Here is a 23,830-nt window from a genome sequence, read left to right on the forward strand (position 1 = left end):
CAGAGAGGACACTTTCTCTGTTCCTCAACCTCGATGGAAGACGTCTCGTTAAGGAAAGGAAGGAAGGAAGGAAGGAGAGTTCATGAGGACTGACGCTGAGATTATACAACGGTGGATGTTGTTGACATTGATATCAGACCGTAGAAATAAAATCCACTTGACTTTCTTTCCCTCTCCTCCTCTCCTCTCCTTCTCTCTCCTCCTCTCCTCCTCTCTCCCCTCCTCTCTCCTCTCCTCTCCTTTCCTCTCCTCTCCTCTCCTCTCCTCTCCTCTCCTCTCCTCTCCTCTCCTCTCCTCTCCTCTCCTCTCCTCTCCTCTCCTCTCTCCTCTCCTCCTCTCTCCTCCTCCTCTTTTCTTCTCCTCTCCTTTCCTCTCCTCTCCTCTCCTCTCCTCTCTCCTCTCCTCCTCTCTCCTCTCCTCTCCTCTCCTTTCCTCTCCTCTCCTCTCCTCTCCTCTCCTCTCCTCTCCTCCTCCTCTTCTCCTCTCCTCTCGTCTCCTCCTCTCCTCTCCTCCTCTGCTCTCCTCTCCTCCTCTCTCCTCCTCTCCTCCTCCTCCTCCTCCTCTCTCCTCTCCTCTCCTCTCCTCTCCTCCTCTCTCCTCCTCTCCTCCTCCTCCTCCTCTCTCATCTCCTCTCCTCCTCTCTCCTCCTCTCCTCTCTCCCCTCCTCTCTCCTCCTCTCTCCTCTCCTCTCCTCCTCTCTCCTCCTCTCTCCTCTCCTCCTCTCTCCTCTCCTCTCCTTTCCTCTCCTCTCCTCTCCTCTTCTCCTCCTCCTCCTCTTCTCCTCTCCTCTCGTCTCCTCTCCTCTCCTCTCTCCTCTTCTCTCCTCCTCTCCTCCTCTCCTCTCTCCTCTCCTCTCCTCTCCTCTCCTCTCCTCTTCTCTCTCCTCTCTCCTCTCCTCTCCTCCTCTCCTCCTCTCTCCTCTCCTCTCCTCTCCTCTTCTCTCTCCTCTCTCCTCTCCTCTCCTCCTCTCCTCATCTCCTCCTGTCCTTCAGGCCTGTGAGCTGTTGGAGCAGAGGAACAGGAAGCTGAGGAGAGAGGTATTTACGATAGACGTCCATCGTGGATATCATCTGTCCCTGCTGTCCCTTGACTCCTGCCTAACAGCCTACGTCTAGAGGTACCATGACCTGGATGACTGAGAACCTTCACATGATGCATTCAGTTTGACCTTCCTTTAATTCGTTTGATTGTGTATTTAATGAATACAGATGTGGTGCTCTCGTAGAGTATATCCAGGACGGTGTTATAATGTGGCATGAATGGATGATGATGAAGTCATGTGACTTACGTGAACTGCCCCCCCCTCTCGCTGCTTCTGCTTCTAAAACGGCAGCGAAATTGAAAAGTGAAAAGAAAGCTGAAGTGAAAGTGCAGCTCTTCAGTGTTTTAACTTCACCGGACTCCATGCCCAGTCCTCAGATAACACTCTTTACATTCTGACGGAGACGGAGACGGCGTGTTCAGGGTCTCCTCCATGTTCTCCTCATCTTATTTCATCTACATCTGTGATGTCAGACTGTGATTCCTCCGGCCGATGTCCTCAGAGGAATAGAGAGAATAACCTCCTCTGTGAAGAATGGGAGGTAAGAGCACACTGATGCTGTATCGTCTTAACTTTAGAGGGAAATGTTTCTTCTTCTGGTGCAACCTGCTCCTTACGTCAAAGAGAGGTCAAAGGTCAAGGTCGTGCTAGCAAAGACGAGAGCTCGAACCTTCGTCTTCTGGTCACCAGAGGGCTGAGGAGTTGGTTTAGTGTGGCGACGAGGAGACAGATTATCGTCTGTATCGAGCTTTATGAGTTAAGTTAAGAATAATAATGAATAAAGTTAAGCTTCTAAAATGTGACCTGCTGACTGAATAAATAGATCATTAATATAACATGTCGTGTGTTTGTGTGTGTGTCAGTGTTCAGAGGATGAAGGCAGGAGGATGAAGAGGAGAGAGAAGAACAGAGTTGCAGCTCAGAAGAGTCGGAAGAGACAAACTCAGAGAGCCGACGTCCTGCATGAGGTGAGTTCTGTTCTTCTACTTCCACCTCTGAGAGGACAGATATAGACCTGGAGACAGAGAGGACACTTTCTCTGTTCCTCAACCTCGATGGAAGACGTCTCGTTAAGGAAAGGAAGGAAGGAAGGAAGGAAGGAGAATTCACGAGGACTGACGCTGAGATTATACAACGGTGGATGTTGTTGACATTGATATCAGACCGTAGAAATAAAATCTACTTGACTTTCTTTCCCTCTCGTCCTCGTCCTCCCACTCCTCCTCCTCTCCTCTCCTTTTCTCTCCTCTCCTCTCCTCTCCTCTCCTCTTCTCTTCTCTCCTCTCTCCTCTCTCCTTTCCTCTCCTCCTCTCCTCCTCTCCTCTCCTCTCCTCTCCTCTCCTCTCCTCTCCTCCTCTCCTCTCTTCCTCTCCTCTCTCCTCCTCTCCTCTCCTCTCCTCTCCTTTCCTCTCCTCTCCTCCTCTCCTCTCCTCTCCTCCTCCACTCTCAACTCCTCCTCTCCTCTCCTCCTCTTCTCTCCTCTCCTCTCCTCTCCTCTCCTCTCCTCTCTCCTCTCCTCTCCTCTCCTCTCTCTCCTCTCCTCTCCTCTCTTTCCTTTCCTGTCTCTCCTCTCCTCTCGCTCTCTCTCTCCTCTCTCTCTCCTCTTCTCTCTCTCTCCTCCTCCTCTCTTCTCCTTCTCTCCTCTCCTCCTCTCTCCCCCTCCTCTCTCTTCTCCTTCTCTCCTCTCCTCTCCTCCTCCTCTCTCCTCTCCTCTCCTCTCCTCCCCTCTCCTCTCCTCTTCTCTCTCCTCTCCTCCTCTCCTCCTCTCCTTCTCTCCTCTCCTCTCCTCTCCTTCTCTCCTGTCCTTCAGGCCTGTGAGCTGTTGGAGCAGAGGAACAGGAAGCTGAGGAGAGAGGTATTTACGATAGGTGTCCATCGTGGATATCATCTGTCTCTGCTGGATTACATCACTAGTTTACAGTTTATTTGCACACAACAAATCTTTATTTCGTCTCTGAACTCGACTGACTGATGAATTCAAAGTGGTTTTACATTAAAACTACATTTAAAAGAGGCAACGAGGAAGAAACCGACACAGTAATAAAGTAAATCTGGTCTCCAGGTGGATTCTCTGTCTGAGGAGCAGCGTCTGCTGTCGGAGACGCTCAGGGCCCACGAGCCCTTCTGTCCCATCATGCACTGCAGCTTCGCCTCCTCCACCTCGTCCAGCCTGCAGCCTGTCACCATGGCGACCCGCTCCGCCTGAGGCCAGGAGGAGGAGGAGGATGAATCTCTCTGACCAGCAGCAGCTGTGTGATGCACCAGTGAACCAGTAGAGGACGCTGTTCACCGTGGACAGAGACAGAGACAGAGACAGACAGAGATGTGACTCTGTAACTATGATCACAGTTAGAGCGTCCTCTGCTGGTTAAACCTCACTGATGTAAAGACTGTATTCTCTGTCCAGTTCCTTCTCATTCTGCTGCTTCAGATAGTTTAACTTTTATTATATGACTCTTACAGTGAGAGAAATATTCAAAAACAGCTTTTTAAAGAATGAAAATATTCCAGATGTGTCCATGAAATAAAGTCTGATGTACAGAATGTGGCAGCTATATGAAAAGTGTGGAGTAAAATAAAAGTTTGTGGATTTGGAACACATGCATGACCTCAGAGTTGGTGGCTTATCAGAATACATATATATATATATATATATATATATATATTTGATTTAATCTTTATTTAATCAGGCAGTCTCATTGAGATCTCTTTTCTAAGAGAGATCTGAGAACATTCACAAGAACACAATCAGCAAAACAGAAAGTAAAAACATCAGATAATAAAGCTTTAAAATCTCCAATAAATTAATACATTTATCATCATGTGATAAATAATCAAAGTAAAATAATTAAATGTGATGCAGTTGTAATAGTGTTTGGAGTTGTTTTAATACATTTAAAATGTGTATAAAACGCGTTACTGAAGAAATATTAGAACATACTTTATAATTTTCTGATGAGAGACGAAATTATTATTTGATGAATAAACTGAAAACTGTAAAAACCCTCAAGTTGTGTCAGACGTTTCCTGTGAGTTTGAACACGTTCACGAATGTTTCATGTTGCCCAAATACAGACTTTCTGGGATGTGACATCATTTCACCGAACCTCTAGAGGTCATTTCAATGTCACAGTGGATCCGTGACCTGCGTCTCACCTGCAGCGGCGTCCGGAGAGCTGAGGTCTGCTGACGTTACAGGATGCTCTCTCTGACACCAACACTTCCCTAATGTGACCACAATCACATCACACTTCATCTGCTCCGGGTTTCTCTTTTCGTTTTACCTTCCTCGTCCTCGTCCGTCCTCGTCCTCGTCCTCGTCCTCGCTGAGCTGAGCTGAGCTGAGCTGAGCTGAGCTGAGCTGAATGAAAAGTTCATCTAGATGTAGAAGATGCTGACGTAGAACTGAACCATTTATCTGCTGCAGACGTCTGGAAACTGGACTGACCGTCACTCCTCTGACCATATAACCTGTTATTATATTAATATATATCTCATTATTATATTACCATATATCTCATTATTATATTACCATATATCCCGTTAAGTGAAGTTCAAGTATATATTTCCCAAGTATACTTTATGTAGTAAGTATGCTAATATTAATGTTCTAGTAGTATATTTATACGCGTACTGTTTTAATATTTCTTGGGACTAAATTGGCCCTCTGTTTAGTTTATAAAAGTATACTTTTAAGTTTACTTTAAGTGTAAGAAAACTAAACATTGAGTACTATACAGATAGTTTACTAGTTTTGTACTTGTAAGTGTGCTATTTCAATACTTCTTGGGACTAATTTAGTTTATAAAAGTATACTTTAACTAAGTATTGTACTGATAGTTTACTAGTTTTATACTGGTAGCCCACTTTATAGTTTATCAAAGTACACGTGAAAGTATACTCTCAGTAAACTACTAGTTTAATAGTTTTATACTACAAGTATATGTGTATTGTAGCTATAGTTTATCAAAGTACACGTTAAAGTATATTATATTCAGTAAACGACTAGTTTAATAGTTGTTTTATTATACTTGTATATACTTGTAGCCCACTTTATCAAAGTACACTTCATTGTATACTTATATTTTCTGTTATGTAAAAAGCAAAGTGTGTTAATGAGGCAGCAGGAAGACAGGTTTCATCTCCAGGAACATGAATGACGTCATGTCTTGTTGTGGAGTGAGGTGTGTTTGTTTATGTTCACCTTGGAGAGCAGCAGGTGGGCGGGGCTTGTCAAACCGGATCCACAACGCTGCAGGTGAGACTGTCAAAAGAAAAGTTTAGGAAAGAGTATAAAGTCTGTGTACTTGTACTGTGTCCTCGTTCAACAGACCAGAGACTCTCCATCATCCGTCACTCTGAACTCAGATCAGTTTCTACAGGAGCTGACGTCACGACAACACCGGTCGCCTAGCAACGCAGGAAACACACCTGGAGCAGGAAGTGACCCTTCGGAGCAGTTCACAGGAAGCACACCTGCACAGACACACGCACGCCGTCTACTGTACACACTGTACACACACACTGTACACACACACTGTACACACACACACACTTTAATTTGTTGGTAATTTATTATTATTTATAATAACCATCATTTAGTTAATGGTTATTTTAATAGTTATTTAAACTTTTAGAATAACTTTCATTTTACTGTTATGAAATGATAATTAATAATGTTTACTACTTATTAATAATGCTATAATTAATAAGTTATTTTATCATTAGTTATTGTAATATGAAATAATTACTTATTAAATAAATTATATATTGTATCAAAGCTGATAATTACATTCTGTAAGTATCTATTAATCTAATCTATTATCTATTAATGTTGCACGCATTATGACATTTTATATACTATGTTAATTATTTATTAATAATTACAAAATTATTTATAAACATTTAAGAAATCATTTGTAAAACATCTATAAACATGAAATAGATAGATGGACCAGAAACCTGTTATTAACCATTGACAATTAAGTATTAACTATCTATATAAATAATGTTTATACATATTTTACAAAAAAATCTTAAAGGTTTATAATAATATTTTGATAAACAAATATATATATATATATAAAATATTATAATGTGTACAACAATAAACGGTTAAAATAACATAAATTATAGCATTACTAATAATTAGCAAACATTATTAATTATCATTTCATTGTTTGATAACATTAAAATAACTATTAACTAAGTTTAATTAATTATAAATTCACCATTTATAAAAGATGCTTATTATGAAGTGTGACCGGTTCGTTCCACATGAATAAATATTGAGAGACTTCTGGTGAAGTCCTGAATCAGTTCTTGGTGATTTCTCAGGTAGAAAGTTAAAATGCTTGTTAACAGACAGGAGATGATGTCATCTCCTACAGTGAGTCTCTTCAGGCGGCGTTCAGACAGATCTCTGAGGTGCAGCTGCGTTGATTCAGGCGGTGAGAAGTTGACTTTATGTAAATTTGATTTCCTAACATGAAGTTCTAAATGATCTTTCAGAGCCTTCGAAACATTTCCAGGAATACAAATCTGGTGGAGAAACACTGCAGCACCTATTTATTTATATTCTTATCCTAAAAGTAGTAAAATACCAACTATTAATGAGATCATTTAGGTTGCTAAAACCTACAAATTCACACAAAGAAATGTCATCAAAAGTGCATGTATTTGATTAGCCAACGCGATGTGTTTCCTGTTGATGTTGCACTGTGGAAAAAGTTGAGCTATAACTCACAGCATCAAGGCAGTGGTCTCATTCCCAGGATGTCAGATACCAACACTTTGTCACGGCCGTTGGTGCACGATATCGACGCACAGGGCTGGCTTAAGGCGTAGGCTAGGGATGCACCGATATCACTTCATTCAGACCGAGTACAAGTACTTACATTTGGGTACTCTCCGATACCGAGTACCGATACGAGTACTTCTCTGAGCCTAAAGAGCCTCGTTAACAGCCAGCTGGAGGGTGTGAGCGACACACGGCAGACTGGGGAGTCCCGCATACGAGGCAGTGCGCCGCCACCGGCTCGTATGCGGCTTGGCGCCAGGGGTCTGCGGCGATGTCGGCAACCCACCCGACCCGTCTTGAAACACGGACCAAGGAGTCTAAGCATGCGCGAGTCAGAGGGTGCAAGCAAAACCTCGTGGTGCAATGAAGGACGGCGCGCGCCGGCTGAGGTGGGATCCCGGCCCAGCGGGACCGGGCGCACCACCGGCCCGTCTCGCCCGCACCGTCGGGGAGGTGAAGCGTGAGCACCCGAGAGATGGTGACGAGAGGGTCACGCTACCGTAAAGTGGTATCGGTGCCGTTTTGCGAGTACGAGTACATGAGCACAGTATCGGACCCGATACCCGATACTGGTATCGGTATCAGTGCATCCCAAGTATAGGCAATATAGGCGATTGCCAGGAGACCGTTGGATTCGTTGCCAGGTGAATATTTTGGGAAAACTAAATTAAATTTAGCAGCTGAATTCACCAGGAACAACTACTGCAGACAAAACTCTTTAGAAATGTTTCATTTCATTTGGCATTTTGTTTCTTAAAGTTTTGCATCTTTGCTGTTTCAAATTAGACAGTGAAGTGATTGATAGTCTGATATCTCTGAGTCTTATCAGTACACACACACACACACACAGTCACAGACACAGACACACACACACACACACACACACACACGCACATGCACACACACACACATACACACACACGCAGACACACAAACACAGTCACACACACACACACACACAGACACACACACACACACACACACACACGCACGCACGCACACACACACACACACACACACACACACACACACACACACACACACACACACGCACACACACACACAGAAACACACACCTCCAACCCTTCAAATACTCACACTTCTACTGAACTGTGGAGTCGATTCTCAATAACTTCTCTGGAACAGTAACAGCTGTGCCAATAGATTACCAGGCCTGAGAGCTTGGTGATGAATGTCACAGATATACTTCTCACTAAATGATTACAAATAAATAAGATAAAAACAATAAAGATCATCTCCATGGAAGTTAAAGTAAGAAGTTTATACTGAACTTGTTAACCTCACTGGTGTTGCCTTGCAAGTCTTTATATAAATACTGCTCTTTAATGGATTTGAGCAGTGGTGGAGGAAGTGTTCAGATACTTAAGTCTCTAGTCTGATCCATCCATCCTCTGAATGCTCTAGGTCTCTAGTTTGATCCATCCATCCTCTGAATGCTCTAGGTCTCTAGTTTGATCCATCCATCCTCTGAATGCTCTAGGTCTCTAGTTTGATCCATCCATCCTCTGAATGCTCTAGGTCTCTAGTCTGATCCCTCCATCCTCTGAATGCTCTAGGTCTCTAGTTTGAGCCATCCATCCTCTGAATGCTCTAGGTCTCTAGTCTGATCCATCCATCCTCTGAATGCTCTAGGTCTCTAGTCTGATCCGTCCATCGCCAGTTTTTCCTCACCAGAATTTAGCGTAACTTTGGAGCGATATTTAACCTCCTTCCCGACAAACTACCATGACATGGATGGTACCGATGGATTCATCAGGTGTTATAGTTTTATACGATATTTGTCTCTATCTCTTCACCCTCGTGGGTCTCAGAGGGTTAATGATGTCGACAAAATGTTGGTTTTAGTCCAAATTTAAAAGAGTCCTTGATTTTTAGCAGATTTGGTGACAGACTCCACAGATGAAGACCAGCTGAGAAGAATCAGTCCGTCACCGATGATCTAACTGGTTTAGACATTACGGGTCTGAGAGAGAAAAGTCACATCGGATGTTATTAGACGTTTTCCCAGAAGAGTTTTGACTCATTTCATGTTAAAATGGAGAAATCGAGAAACCTTTAATACCACCGTTTCCCCCTCTGGTTTTCTACTCTTCCTCTTCTTCCTCCTCCTCCTCCTTCTCCCCGTACCATTACCCATGTGAAACCCTCGCCCTCCTCGGACACCGTTACAACTCAGTTCCCTGGAATGGTCATGGGTGCAGTCGGCCCACACATTTATTAGAAATATGTCCCTATCGCTGTAGAAACATCCCGTCTGTTGTCTTCATGTCAGAATCAAAAGGTTCCTAAAGAGGTGATTTGAAGTCCTTTGCCAGGTTTCATACTGGTGTAACACCTGCACCACGTAGGCAGGTGTTTACTGTGCATCTCCTTGTTAAACCTCTTCCAGTAAAATATATAAAACTAATCTACTGCTGTTATTATACAGTCTTGTTAGCACCGGCCACTGATCCCGACTCAGGCTTTATTTCCTGTTGTTGTTGTTGTGAAGCAGCAGCAGCAGTAACAGTAACAGCAGCAGTAACATCAGCAGCAGTAATAGTAGTAACAGTAACAGTAACAGCAGCAGCAGTAGCAGCAGCAGCAACAGCAGTAACAGTAACAGCAGCAGCAGCAACAGTAAGAGCAGCAGTAACAGCAGTAACAGTAACAGCAGCAGCAACAGCAGTAACAGTAATAGCAGCAGCAGCAGTAACAGCAGTAACAGCAGCAGCAGCATCAGCAGCAGTAACAGTAACAGCAGTAGCAGCAGTAACAGCAGCAGTAACAGTAACAGCAGCAGCAGCAACAGTAAGAGAAGCAGTAACAGCAGTAACAGTAACAACAGCAGCAGCAACAGCAGTAACAGTAATAGCAGCAGCAGCGGTAACAGCAGTAACAGCAGCAGCAGCATCAGCAGCAGTAACAGTAACAGCAGTAGCAGCAGTAACAGCAGCAGTAACAGTAACAGCAGTAGCAGTAACAGTAACAGTGGCAGCAGTAACAGTAACAGCAGTAGCAGCAGTAACAGCAGCAGCAACAGTAACAGCAGTAGCAGTAACAGCAGTAACAGCAGTAACAGTAGCAGTAACAGTAACAGTAACAGCAGCAGCAGTAACAGTAACAGCAGTAGCAGTAACAGCAGTAACAGCAGTAACAGTAGCAGTAACAGTAACAGCAGTAGCAGTAACAGCAGTAACAGCAGTAACAGTAGCAGTAACAGTAACAGCAGTAGCAGTAACAGTAACAGCAGCAGCAGTAACAGTAACAGCAGTAGCAGCAGTAACAGCAGCAGTAACAGTAACAGCAGTAGCAGTAACAGCAGTAACAGCAGTAACAGTAGCAGCAGTAACAGCAGTAACAGTAACAGTAACATCAGCAGCAGTAACAGTAACAGCAGTAACAGCAGTAACAGTAGCAGTAACAGTAACAGCAGTAGCAGTAACAGTAACAGCAGCAGCAGTAACAGCAGTAACAGTAGCAGTAACAGTAACAGCAGTAGCAGTAACAGTAACAGCAGCAGCAGTAACAGCAGTAACAGTAGCAGTAACAGTAACAGCAGTAGCAGTAACAGCAGTAACAGCAGTAACAGTAGCAGTAACAGTAACAGCAGTAGCAGTAACAGTAACAGCAGCAGCAGTAACAGTAACAGCAGTAGCAGCAGTAACAGCAGCAGTAACAGTAACAGCAGTAGCAGTAACAGCAGTAACAGCAGTAACAGTAGCAGCAGTAACAGCAGTAACAGTAACAGTAACAGCAGCAGCAGTAACAGTAACAGCAGTAGCAGCAGTAACAGCAGCAGTAACAGTAACAGCAGTAGCAGTAACAGCAGTAACAGCAGTAACAGTAGCAGCAGTAACAGCAGTAACAGTAACAGTAACATCAGCAGCAGTAACAGTAACAGCAGTAGCAGTAACAGCAGTAACAGCAGTAACAGTAGCAGTAACAGTAACAGCAGTAGCAGTAACAGTAACAGCAGCAGCAGTAACAGCAGTAACAGTAGCAGTAACAGTAACAGCAGTAGCAGTAACAGTAACAGCAGCAGCAGTAACAGCAGTAACAGTAGCAGTAACAGTAACAGCAGTAGCAGTAACAGCAGTAACAGCAGTAACAGTAGCAGTAACAGTAACAGCAGTAGCAGTAACAGTAACAGCAGCAGCAGTAACAGTAACAGCAGTAGCAGCAGTAACAGCAGCAGTAACAGTAACAGCAGTAGCAGTAACAGCAGTAACAGCAGTAACAGTAGCAGCAGTAACAGCAGTAACAGTAACAGTAACAGCAGCAGCAGTAACAGTAACAGCAGTAGCAGCAGTAACAGCAGCAGCAGCGGGAGAATTTAAAAGTGTCTTAACAGCAGCAGAGTTTATTACAGCATCACCACCAAAGCAAACAAGAGCTGGCAAGCCGTGTTGTTGCATCATGTTGTGGAATATACAGTATGTGCAACTGAAGAAAATATACCGTTCTGACTGTAAACACATCTGCTTTTCTTACCTGTTGCACAACATCTGTAATAAACAGAGGAGACCAAAGTGTGATAACATCTATCAGAGTAACAGTGAAAACTAAACATGGCCGGTTTTCCCCTTGACAGTCCTTTTAGGAGGTCGCTTTACTTCCTCCTCCTCTTCTGGGGTTTTATAACTCCTATTTTGTAATTCCTTGTTTTCACTGATCTTGTTTATAATCTGTTCGTGATCAAATAGTTTGTCCTTCCTTCTATTTCTCCCTCTCTATGATTTTATTGCCTGTTTTACTTCCTTGTGTCTTTAAAAGGAACTTTGATTTAAATAAATGAAGTGATGAATAATGGTGTCAACATGTTGTTAAACTCATATGTTTATGTAATTATTAAGTGAAAACAGATCTAATGTATAATTTATTCATGCTCTGTTTTGTTCAGTGTAACTTCCTTAAACTTTGTTCCTTGTTCTCTGTTAATATGTCAGAACATGAGAGAGTAAACAGCTGTGATGTGTCACCCAGTGGAGCTATAACAACTATTTGCTTTGTTGAGATATAGAGGAGTGATGTTTTAGTGCATGTTCGTGCATGTGAGCGTACCCTACCGGCCATGTTCTCATCCCAGCTCGTCTCATACCGACACTCCGTCAGACCCCTCGGCGGCACTTTCTGCTCGCAGTAAACACGTGATTAAAGCATCAGGAGGCAGATCGGAGCATATGATTAAAAAAAGTTACTTTTATAAAACAGTCTCTATATGGTGACAGTAGTGCATGAGACACGTAACCTGAAAAACATCATGTTCCTCCGGTGTCCTCCGGTGCTCCTAACGGCATCTGCAAGATTTCACAGACCGGAGGAAAACAAGCAGTCAGAGCTGATCTGAGGTCTGCTGTCCAGCTGCCGTCTCTGAGAGCCGGCTGTCAATCACTCTGAACTCCGATCAAACTAGGCAGCGCTGATCAAATATGAATCAATATTCTGTTACGTTAATGCCTATTTCTCTCCTCAGATGTTCTCAGAATCATCTTGTAGTGCACGCTTTAGCTGTAGAATGAAAACGTTTGTGACGCCGCCGCCATTGTGAAATCTGGTGAAGGAACGCCGTCACATGACCGGAGCACAGCCAATAGGAACGCTCTCTCTCTCTGTAATGACCTGTGATTGGTCAAAGTCTCCCGCCACGGGCTAGATGTTGTAAAGCCTGAAAACAGAGCCATGAGGAGGAGCACAAGTCTAGTTTTCTCTCAGAACACTTGAATTACAATATGCTGAAAGGTTATTATGGGATGTTTTTGCCCAATGATGCCAATAATATACTGACTATTGCAGCTTTAATGTTGTGAATTAAAGAAAAAGTTGCAAAGTGAAAGTGACTCTTTACACACGAGACACAAACAGTCCTGGATGGATGAAAGCCCTGTGTTTGTTGGACCTATCCACCTCCCCTCCCTCTCTGTGTGTCTCTTTTTAGCGCCGACAAACGTGACGACTCCAGCAAAAGAAGGCGACCGCTGAGGGTGAGAAGTGTCCAGTGTTCCACACTTTGAGTACAACATCCTGGTACTTTGAGTACAACATCCTGGTACTTTGAGTGCAACATCCTGGTACTTTGAGTACAACATCCTGGTACTTTGAGTACAACATCCTGGTACTTTGAGTACAAAATCCTGGTACTTTGAGTACAAAATCCTGGTACTTTGAGTACAAAATCCTGGTACTTTGAGTGCAACATCCTGGTACTTTGAGTACAAAATCCTGGTACTTTGAGTACAACATCCTGGTACTTTGAGTACAACATCCTGGTACTTTGAGTACAAAATCCTGGTACTTTGAGTGCAACATCCTGGTACTTTGAGTGCAACATCCTGGTACTTTGAGTGCATTTCACCACACATCTCATTGTGAACGCACTTAAAATTGCAAGTGTAAGTACGGTGAGTTGAGACACAGTCAAGGACTTTATTTTACCTCATAAAACCTATAAATCTATGTTTGTGTGCTCGGTGTGTGTTTAGCTGTGACCTTTGACCCCACCACACAGGATGCTGCTGGTCAGAGATTATGACACCGATGTTGCATCAGTCACTTTGCCTCCGCTTGTCATGGAGTTGCATCAGTTTCTCCCACAATGACAAAGCATCTTCCTCTCCGGTTCACCCTCCTCCCCTCCATGTGTGTGTGTGTGTGTGTGTGTGTGTGTGTGTGTACTTTGGCCTCATATTGGCCAACATCCCGTGTGGGACGAACAGCCGCCTCCAGGTCTGGACTTCAGGTCTGGACTCCAGGTCTGGACTCCAGGTCTGGACTCCAGGTGTGGACTCCAGGTCTGGACTCCAGGCCACTTGAAGAGTTCAGGTTTCTCTCTCCAGTGAAACAAGGATAGAAATCTCCTGGTGAATAATAAGCGTGATCAAAGTTAGCGGTGAAAACTGGGATCACTTCCTGGAACCACGTCTGGTTAGAGAACAGCTAACTGTGACCTCAACCTGCGACCTCAGCTGACCCGAGAATAAACTCTCTACTGTACCGTGTGAGAGGGCGGAAACTTCCCACTTCTGCTTGCAGTGAGAACCGACTGTATTTCTCCTCTGAGAGGTTATGATAAACCCTCTATAGTGATAGAGGTCTGTGATAGTAAAGGTTGCTGACCCCTGATCAAAAGAGACATTTTAGGCAGAAAAATAAATTAAAAAAATCTGTCTGGAGCCGCAAAACATGTGATCATTGTGATGAAGGTAACACAGTTTATAGTCTAAGTATATAGTATACCAGTCTAATGCAGTGAGGGACAAAGAGACAATGTACTACGGAGTATTAGGACCACATTGAGGGAAAAACATCTGAGATTTACACAATAAAATCAGAATATTACGAGAAGAAAGTCATAACTTAGAGGTCAATAATGATAATGGACATGACAGTTTTTCCTCGCCAGAATTTAGTTTTAGTAAGTTTGGAGCGTTATTTAACCTCCTTCATGACCAGCTGGTATGACATGGTTGGTACCGATGGATCCATCAGGTTTTTAGTTTCACTCTAGCTTGCATTGGCTTCACTTCTCAGACCCACAGTCAGCCCACTGACATGAACAGCACTAAGGTCTGCCCTGATGCAGGTAACCTAAAAGTGTTCTTTAATATTCACTCCAGCTATGCTTCAGAACGCTCAAAATCATCTTCAATCAGAAAAGTTAAGACAGCAAAGAAATCTCAAAACAACTTAAATCTGCTGAAATGAGGTCTGCATTAAGTGGAGGAAGGATCAGACTGACCCAGGCGAGTAGTTCCTCTCCTCTCTTTAGACCTAAAGAAAAAGGCGTCGTCACAACCTGATTGGCCAAGAAGGAAACACACCAAGCTGCTCTCAGTCGTTCATCAGGAGTCATCAGACCTTCACATCCTGCTCAACAGGCGATCTGAATAAACCTCCAATCAACTCAACAACTGACAGACAAACTTTTACCGAAGGAACATTTTCAACGCAGGACTTTTACAGTGTTATATTTGACTTTGGTAAAAGATCAGAATACTTCCTCATTGTTTACGGTAAGATTTTGAAGAATGAGTTGGAAAAACATTCATTACCATAAATGATGTAACTTAAATTCTAAGAATCCGCTTTTGAAAAGCAACATGACCGGAAACCGCGAGGAGCAGTGCACTGAAGAACACGTTTTTCCTGGAATAAAAGAAACCAGAAATATACTGAGAACTGTGTTTCAGCATTTACATCAGAAACAGCTTCATGTTGGATCCTGTTCGTACCACTAATGTTTCTGCTCGCGGCGTTCCCATTAAAACCATTTAATAGAAGTCTTCAGAAAAGCTGCTGAACCTGAGTTCACCTCTCAAAGCACGCAAGAACCACACAAAATATTATTCTTGAAAAGAAACAATTTTAAATCATCCATTTACAAGACAGAAGAAATAAACATATTTCCTTTCAATAAAAATATTTCTACTTGTTAAATGCAGATGTAACTAATAACAGTAAAGATATTATAATGGAAGAAATCCTCCTTCTAAATAAAGTGTAGTTTGTTTCATATCAGCCTCGTAGTATCTCACAGAACCGCACAACGCCCCGTGGTTAACGTTGTCAAACAATTGGTTAAGTTTAGGCAACAGAACTACTTGGTTAAGGTCAGAAAAAAGATCATAGTTTGTATTAAAATAATAATGTAACAGCGTAAAACAATGTTGCGTAAAACAATGTTGCGTAAAACAATGTTGCGTAAAACAATGTTGCGTAAAACAACGTTGCGTAAAGCAATGTTGCGTAAAACAACATTGTGTAATTATTAAGTTTACTAAGTTTACTTTTGGTTTCACACGGGACACAAACAGCCTCCTGGATGAATAGTCTTGTGTTTTTTTTGACCCATCCATCACTAATACCACCCGCCCTTTGTGAACTTTCTTGCTTCTTATACTCGTTATTATACCACGTAACTTTGAAGAAAGGTCGCTCAATATACTACGTCACTTGCTCTGACCGAATGTAAAGACATTGACATTCAACGTATTCGTGGTTTCCAGTAACATAAACATGTTTCTCTGGCGACTGATCTAAGAGAACAGGTAGAGGAAGTTACCTGAGCGGAGCAGAGCCGAGGGGGGATGTGATTCCTGGAGATGTTAAACGTTATAATTAACATACCAGTTCAAGTGAATCAAACAATACTGAAGCAGGTTGAAACATTTCCCTCCAGCAACGCACCACCGCCCACGTTCTCACAGCGCCGCTCAGCTCGGCTCTTAGTATTCACAGCGTCTCGTGAACATGTCTGCTCTCATCTCGACTGACCTCATTTCACCTTTATTTTATTTTATTTTAATGAAACCAGTCAGTCTATAGATCTATCAGCGTTAGTAAAGAAACTCCTGATAACAGCTGCGCATTATTAAACCGTGGTGACGTAGTTTAGTGTTTGCTTTCATCATCTTTGCGTGGGTTCACTGCTTCAGGACAATTAGCTGACTTTCTTTAGTGGGATCGTCAGAAACTCGTGCGTGAACCTCGCCCATCTAGCATGTAGGTGGGGAGTTAAAGCTCAAATCTGTTTCTTATTTTAGTTAAATTACAAACGGGAAATTTACACAAACCTCATCAGAATTTCCACCATTTCTTTTTTTTTAATTTACGGCTATTTTTTCCGACACATCTCCAGTGGTGGAAGAGGTATCACCTTTACTTTTAAGTAAAAGTAATAATACCACAGTGTAATTGTACTCTGTTACGAGTAAAAGTCCTGAGTTCAACATTTTACTTGAGTAAAAGTCAAAAGTATTAGCATCAAAATGTACTTAAAGTACAAAAACTGAAGTTGCATTAATGCGGTAAAGAAATTAATGGAGTCAAAACAATATTTGCGTTAACGTGTTATTATCACGTTAAGTTTGACAGCCCTAAAAATATATTTACATTTTGAGATAACAGGCTTAAATAATCTATTAGCGCCCTCAGCAGCTGTTGGCTTCTGTTTTACTTTGAGAATTAAACACAAGTTTTGTCACACAATCAGCATCAACTCTGCAATGTCTTATTAAAGGATTTAGGAAAATATACACATATATAAGAAGAAAACCAACACTGATTGTTCTAAATGGATTTTAATGAGCACACATTCCCAGATAAACACGGGGACGCTGCTGTAAGAGGAAATAAAACGTTTAATTTGGTGGTTCGTCCCTTCATGTAGAAAACATAAACACAAGTTCACCTACTAACTTCCTGCTGTGAGCTCAGAGCAGCTGTTTGTGCTGAAGAGAGAGAGAGACAAGACTGGACATGTCAGCTGTTCAGAGACGGAGAGGGAAGAGATGAGCTAATGTTTGTTATCTGTGAAGATAAGATGTGAAATATGCTCAAAGAACAACAAACCCACCGACACCGGGTCACAGGTGTGAAGGGTTACCTTTAACAATTCATGTTTCTCATGTGTGTTTCTTGTGTTCCAGAGTTTAGTTACGTTTTTAACAAATTACACACCTGTACCTGTAATCATTGGTTAAAATGTTATGGAGTATAAAAAATAAGATGTTTGGCTTTTTGAGGACCCGCCTAATGATATTTGTATTCATATCTGTTATTGTTTGTGTAGTTTACATTGTTTACATACATATTATATATATATAGTACCATCAATAGTATAAGTATTATTGTTGTATTAACCTATACTACACCTATATATTATTATTATTATGTCTTATATTATATCTTCTCATCATTTCTCACATCTTCTTGTATTATAATATTATACATCTATACTACTATTATACTATTACATTACACTACTGTTTCATACACTATAATATACACTACTATATTCAGTACTCTTGCACTATTTGCACTACGACTGGCACACCGTCACGTCACGTGTTGTTTAAACTACTGGATGCCTACATTTCCTTCGGGATCAATAGAGTATCTATTTATCTATCTATCTATCTATCTATCTATCTATCTATCCATCTATCCATCTATCTATCTATCTATCTATCTATCTATCTATCCATCTATCTATCCATCTATCTATCTATCTATCTATCTATCTATCTATCTATCTATCCATCTATCTATCCATCTATCTATCTATCATGAACTAAATTTGGTGTAAACTTGATGAAATGTAGCTCCAGGAGTTTTAGTGGTGCAGTGGTGGAATGAAACTATAAATACATTTACTGTAATGAAGTACAATTCTGAGGTACTTGTACTTTACTTGAGTGTTTCCATTTAATGCTACATTATACTTCTACTCCACGACAATTCAGAAGCAATTATTGTTCTTTTATTCCACTATATTTATTTGACACTACGGCTGTCAAAGTTATAATAATAACGCGTTAATGCAAATTTGTTTTGACGCCACTAATTTCTCTAACGCATTAACGTGATTTTTAGGTTGTAGCGGCTCAGTTTTAAAGCTAGAGTGAAGATACTGATATCATAGTAAACTAGAAAACCTGATGAATCCATCGGTACCAACCATGCCATACTAGCTTGTAGGAGGAGGTTAAATAACGCTACGAAGTTACGCTAAAGTTTGGCGAGGAAAAACTGTGACTTTCTGAAACTCTGACCTCCAGATATGTGAATGAAAATGGACAATATTGGACAATATCTGTCATTGTTTTGTGTTGTTAATTGATTTACAATAATAAATATATACATACATTTGCATGAAGCAGCATATTTGTCCACTCCCATGTTGATAAGAGGATTAAATACTTGACAAATCTCCCTTTAAGGTACATTCATGCGATTAATTGCGATTAAATATTTTAATCAATTAGCCCTAGAATATATATTTTTATATGAAGAATATGTGATGTAGCTTTAATATAATGAGATCAGAGCCTCTAGTTTAACAGCATTATTAAGTACTAAACATTGTTATTGTATAGAAACAGAACAGTATTTTGTGCATTGACGACTATTGTCCATACGAATCATATTAGATTATTTCCCAAAGAAAACGTCACCATGAGCGGTTACATTTTGCAGAACATATTTTTAATTAACAAAGTATCAAAAACAAAAGTTGACAGATCACAAAGATGGAAGTACACGTTGGTAGTAGCAGTGCAGTTGTACCTGACAGCCTACGGTTTATTCATTCAGGCTAAGATGCTCCAACAGTCGAGCAGCTACAGAAACAAAGACAGCCTCCAGTAGAAGTAGGCACAATAGAATACATCCAACTCAGTGCTTATTATTATTAGCTATCTAGCCACGACTAGCAACGGGACAATGAACAACATTACATACACGCTGTGAACGCCTGCGTCCCTTTAACCCTGCCACTCTCAAGTTCTTTGCTCATATAACACACACGATAAACAATATAAACCTTCTTCTACCATGCAAACATAAAATATAAAACTTCAGTCCTCACCGTGACAGTAATGTGCTGCTCTTACATAAATCATATCACTCTTCTGTTATGAGCTCACAATGGTGACAAACCTTTAAGATAGACACTAATGATGCTAACATGATGTTCAGTCTGCTCACTGACAATTATTCAAATACTGAGAGTTTCTCTACTGACGTGCAATGACTGAGGGAGAAGAGGGTTTCAGATGTTTGTCTATTGATGGACACTTTAGATTGATGCCATGTTTAGTAATTGACAAGAAACATAGCTTCTTAACTCTCGTTCATTACACCGCCTTGTGCAATAAACCACATTTCTCTTGAGGGATGATTCCACTCTAAAGCAAGCAGAGAGGAGGGGAAGAAATATTTGGCAGTGAGTTGAAGCCTGGATAAAGTTCATCACACACACACAGTTCTAACATCACATCATCTTGCATAACTCCAGAGTCAGGCGTGTGTTAAAAGGACCAGCTGGAAGCCGATGCAACACTTCCGATACCTAGCTAACGATATCTTGTGAACACAACTTCCAAACCAAATCTCATTAACAAAAATACACTTTTAGAAAATAATCCTTTGTTTTGCACTGTCCAAGACCAAAAAGGAGGCATCCGGTGTTTTACATACAGTAGCACAAAGTTAATACAATATACGAGATTTTAGGTAGAAAACAACATAACACTCGTGGAGCTTCATCGTCATGGAAGATGTAAAAAGCAACACTAGTTCTGTTCATCTTAAGAGGGAACGCAGTGATAAATAAAGTGTACTTGTGAAATTATATACAGTATTGTGTTTTTTTGGGACAATTTTGCTTGCCAGCGAATTTCAAATTGCTACGGAAAGTAAAGTATCATCTGCATATGGGATGATATTGTAATTTTTTACTATGCTTTTTCTTTAAGTTCAGAATTTTAAACCCTGTCTGCAAAGTACATTTCCCTTTTGTAACTGCTACTGCTGCCCTGACAGCAAACAACTTGACTTTTTTTTGGAGAGGTTAGCTCTTAAAACAACAACTTCTGCATCCAGCATAGGTCCTGAGTGGTTAGTAGTAGTAGCAGCGTATTTAGCAGACAGACAGGGTTGATACGGCAATTACAAGTCATACAGTAGTTACTTAATAAATATATTTCATACGCTAAGCACAAACAACAACGTCTCTTTTTAAAGTCGGCGACTTGCAGCTCAAACAGATGTCTGTACACACTCACACGGTCGACCTGCGTCTACTTTATGTGCCTTGATCACCTTGAAAATCACGCTTTGGTACAAAAATCAGACACTAAATGAAACTTTCATCCTTTCAAAATACCAGTAAATAAAAAAAAACAATGTTTTTGTTTTGTTTTTTTAGTGCTTTGGCATCCGTCTTGGCCCTGACTGTTTGTAATGTTAAAAAACTAAAACATAATGCTGAAGGTTGCTGTCCCTTGTGTGTCACGTCCTGTCCAATCAGCAGCTCCGGCTTCAGGGAGCGGGAGGTCTCTCTAGCAGCTTTGTGGATGAGACCGAGGGGTCATCCGAATGGCATTTTATCATCACTGTCATTCTCAGGTCGTGAGTCTGTTCGGCGGCTCCACCAGCTTCTCCAACAGTTCGTGCTGCGTCGACGGCAGCTTTGTAAAGTCTTAGAAAAGCGGCTAAAACACTCATATGTGACAGTGGATGTGATCGAGGGTCAGCAGTCCTCCTTCTAGAGGGGCGACTGTGGAGAGGGATGTGGTGGAGGAGGTGATGGAGGAGGTGAGGTTGTGGAGTTGTAAGTTGCTCTCCTTGATGTGTTGGATGAAGAGGTTCCTCTCGTCCTCGGGCGTTTGGCCGTTCTGGGCTCGGACGATGCAGGTCGGCCGGTGCAGGTTGAGCATGTAGACCAGCTGCTGCTTCTGCTGCTTCAGCTCCTCGATCTGAGCCTTCAGGTCGGCGTTGACCGTCTCCAGTTTCTCAGACTCCTGCAGAACAGAGACGGGAAGAAGAGGAAATGTTAATGCTGAACCTTTATCTTGGATGTTAAAGCTTTTGTTAGAAAAACTTCTTTGTGCTATAGGCAGTCTAAAAAATGTTGGAATTAAGGACTTTGAATGTTTTTTTAAATCACATATTGTACATTTAACATATTTTATCCTTGAGCCAGACATTGATTATCCTCAGTTACTTTTGTGGTGTGAAAATATAAAATAAAAACTGAGTTTCTATAAAAAAAGCCTGACCTTCCAGCTTGGTTATCTTTTCTAAAACTGATAGAAGTTGTAAACTGACCTGCTGCAGAGTCTCAGTCTTCTCCTTCTTCTTGTTGCGGCACTTTGCAGCAGCAACTTTGTTCCTCTCTCTCCGTCTCTTCCTCCTCTCGTGCTCCTGAGGTGTGAACTGGGAACCATAAAGAAATAGAAACTGTTAATATTTTCATCCCTAAAATAAACCCTACATTTATAAAACAGAGTCACATTTGACTACAGGCTGTGGTTCCTGCTCTGCCTCACCTCTCTCCTGACCCCGGAGCCACCGGTCCGGTGCTCCGAGGCTCGGTCCGAGCAGGAGCTGGCTCCGTCGGAGCTCATGTCGGCGCTGAGCCCGTTGGACAGGCGCTTGGTCTGGATGGCCAGCCGCAGCTCCTCTTTCACGATGGGCGTGAAGTTGGTGAAGTCGTCCAGGGTGAGCGTGCCCGGCGGCGAAAGGCAGGGCACCAGGGCGGAGCAGCTGATGTCAGCCAGCGAGGGACCCGGGTGCTGCAGCATCATTCTGGAAACACAAAGAGACGACTCGTTATTATCACGTCACTCAGAAACACCAAGAGGAAATATACAATTTATTAAGATATTGTGCAAAAAATAAAAAAATTCAGAGATACAAAAAACACCGTTAAACATGTTAAAGTCACTAAACACTTATTATTATTAAGAAACAAAGATCAGTTAAACTATGGAGATATTAGAGTGATGTTTATTTTGCTGAGTAATAATGATAAAGAGCTCAAATATTGCACAACAGTTATAATAAACAAAGAAAGGAGGTTGAATGTTATCAGAGTTAACGTAGAGGAGGAATCATTTATGGCCTCAGAGGCTTTGAAGGAGAATCAGCTGAACTTGAACAAATATTTTCCTTTTGAACAATTAAAGCGAATCATTAATAGGAGTGAATGTTTGTTATCTAAACAGACCAGTGACTCATGGAGAATTATGACTGACAGCTTGATAAGATGATTATGATATCAGCTCCGAGAGACCAAAACAAACACATTCATATCCTGTAATACAGGATATAAATAAATAAATGTGTATTAAAACAAGTTATTCTCTCTTTAATATCTCCATAATAAAGCACTCTACTGGTATTAATCTACTTCATGGTAAGTTAAGTTAATATTTTTGATTTATCAATTAATGTAACATTGTAACTGATTTACAATCAATTAAATAAATCAATAAAATACATATTTCTCAAGTTTTGTTATATATGTGTGTCATTTAAACATTTGTCTGAGAATAAAAACAGTTGTTTTAATTTAACTAAACCTCTAAATCAATTAAACTTTATTGTTATAGCTCCTTTCATACAGGTTAGTGCAGTTAAAGTGCTTAAAGACAAAACTATTTAACAATTTAATCTGATAATTTGAGACAATAATGCTAAAAATATAATAAAATACAATTAAAAACTATAATAACAGTAATAATAGTAAAACAGTGCGAAGTAAAAACTAGATTAATAAAATAAAATAAAATAAAAGTTAAATACAATAAAACAAGTGAATAAAATAATAAGGTTTAAATCTGTCATTAACTCCAAAGTTAAGAAAACAGTTAAATAAATTTCACTTTAACTCACAAAACCTTTAAATCACAAACATCCGAAATAGATTTCACCATTTTATATTAAGCATTATAATATATAAACATGGTCGGAGCAGATCTAAATCACATCAGAATCTCTTAAACAGAGTTACACATATTAAATTAACAGCTTTATAATAATAAAGAAGTTCTCGCTGACTTTAGAGCCGCAGAGAGTTTCTCTTTTATGTTTTCATTCAATCTGAAGAGTTTATAAGTTCCAGTGAAGCCTCCGGAGAGTCTCTCTCGTACCTGATCAAGCTGTGAGGGACGTTCAGCGGAGAAATGAACCTCTAATAGCCGCTCTGGTCTGATCTGGTTCCTGCTGCTGGTGGAGCTGCTGGTGCTGTTCTGGTGCGTAAAGTTGCGCTTGTGTGGGTTCCGTTGCATCACCTCTTTTATATACAGACTGAAGGGGCGGGGCCTGATGACGCAACCTGGAATGCTACTAGGGGGGAGGAGGAGGGGAGAGAGGAGGGAGGGAGGGGAGGGAGTGCACAGGGGTGACGTCATCCTATTTATAGAGACTTATCCAGTGATGATGCAATCCAGCTACACAGAGCTGCTGCTCAGCTGCTATTCCTCTATCAGCCATAACAGGACAGGATTCCCCTCCTCTCCTCTCCTCTCCTCTCCTCCTTCCTTTCCTCTCTCCTCTCCTCCCTCCTCTCCTCCCTCCTCTCTCCTCCTCTTCCTCTCTCCTCCAGTGGCTGCTGGTGTTCATGTTTCTTGGTGGGGCTGTGCTTCATCCAGTCAGTTTAAACATCCCGGTGTATTTTAATGCAGAAAACAGTGCAGGTATCA

General features: G+C 41.4%; 2 protein-coding genes and 1 long non-coding RNA gene across 4 annotated transcripts; 1 reads left to right on the top strand and 2 right to left on the bottom strand.

Annotated features, from left to right (window-relative positions):
• Positions 1–1,267: 1,267 nt before the first annotated feature.
• On the top strand, positions 1,268–4,191 carry batf3 (basic leucine zipper transcription factor, ATF-like 3). Its single transcript, XM_037751147.1, has 4 exons — positions 1,268–1,583; positions 1,906–2,010; positions 2,853–2,897; positions 3,105–4,191. Exons 1-4 carry the CDS (start codon positions 1,509–1,511, stop codon positions 3,246–3,248), a joined length of 369 nt encoding a protein of 122 aa, XP_037607075.1. The 5' UTR covers positions 1,268–1,508; the 3' UTR covers positions 3,249–4,191.
• LOC119477194 lies at positions 3,193–5,499 on the bottom strand. The gene is made up of 3 exons (XR_005204193.1): positions 5,247–5,499; positions 4,199–4,373; positions 3,193–3,324 (listed from the first exon to the last, which is right to left on the bottom strand). It is a non-coding gene; the product is annotated as an uncharacterized LOC119477194 (long non-coding RNA).
• Positions 5,500–18,805: 13,306 nt separating this feature from the next.
• On the bottom strand, positions 18,806–23,397 carry atf3 (activating transcription factor 3). 2 transcript variants are annotated; one of them, XM_037751357.1, is made up of 5 exons: positions 23,376–23,396; positions 23,279–23,339; positions 21,674–21,932; positions 21,453–21,560; positions 18,806–21,145 (listed from the first exon to the last, which is right to left on the bottom strand). In XM_037751357.1, exons 3-5 carry the CDS (start codon positions 21,929–21,931, stop codon positions 20,846–20,848), a joined length of 666 nt encoding a protein of 221 aa, XP_037607285.1. In that variant the 5' UTR covers position 21,932; positions 23,279–23,339; positions 23,376–23,396; the 3' UTR covers positions 18,806–20,845. The 2 variants fall into 2 exon arrangements, with proteins under 2 accessions (XP_037607285.1, XP_037607284.1); XM_037751356.1 differs by having other exon boundaries at positions 23,279–23,397.
• Positions 23,398–23,830: the final 433 nt, after the last annotated feature.

Source organism: Sebastes umbrosus, chromosome 18 (assembly GCF_015220745.1).
Source record: "Sebastes umbrosus isolate fSebUmb1 chromosome 18, fSebUmb1.pri, whole genome shotgun sequence".
NCBI lineage: Eukaryota > Metazoa > Chordata > Actinopteri > Perciformes > Sebastidae > Sebastes > Sebastes umbrosus.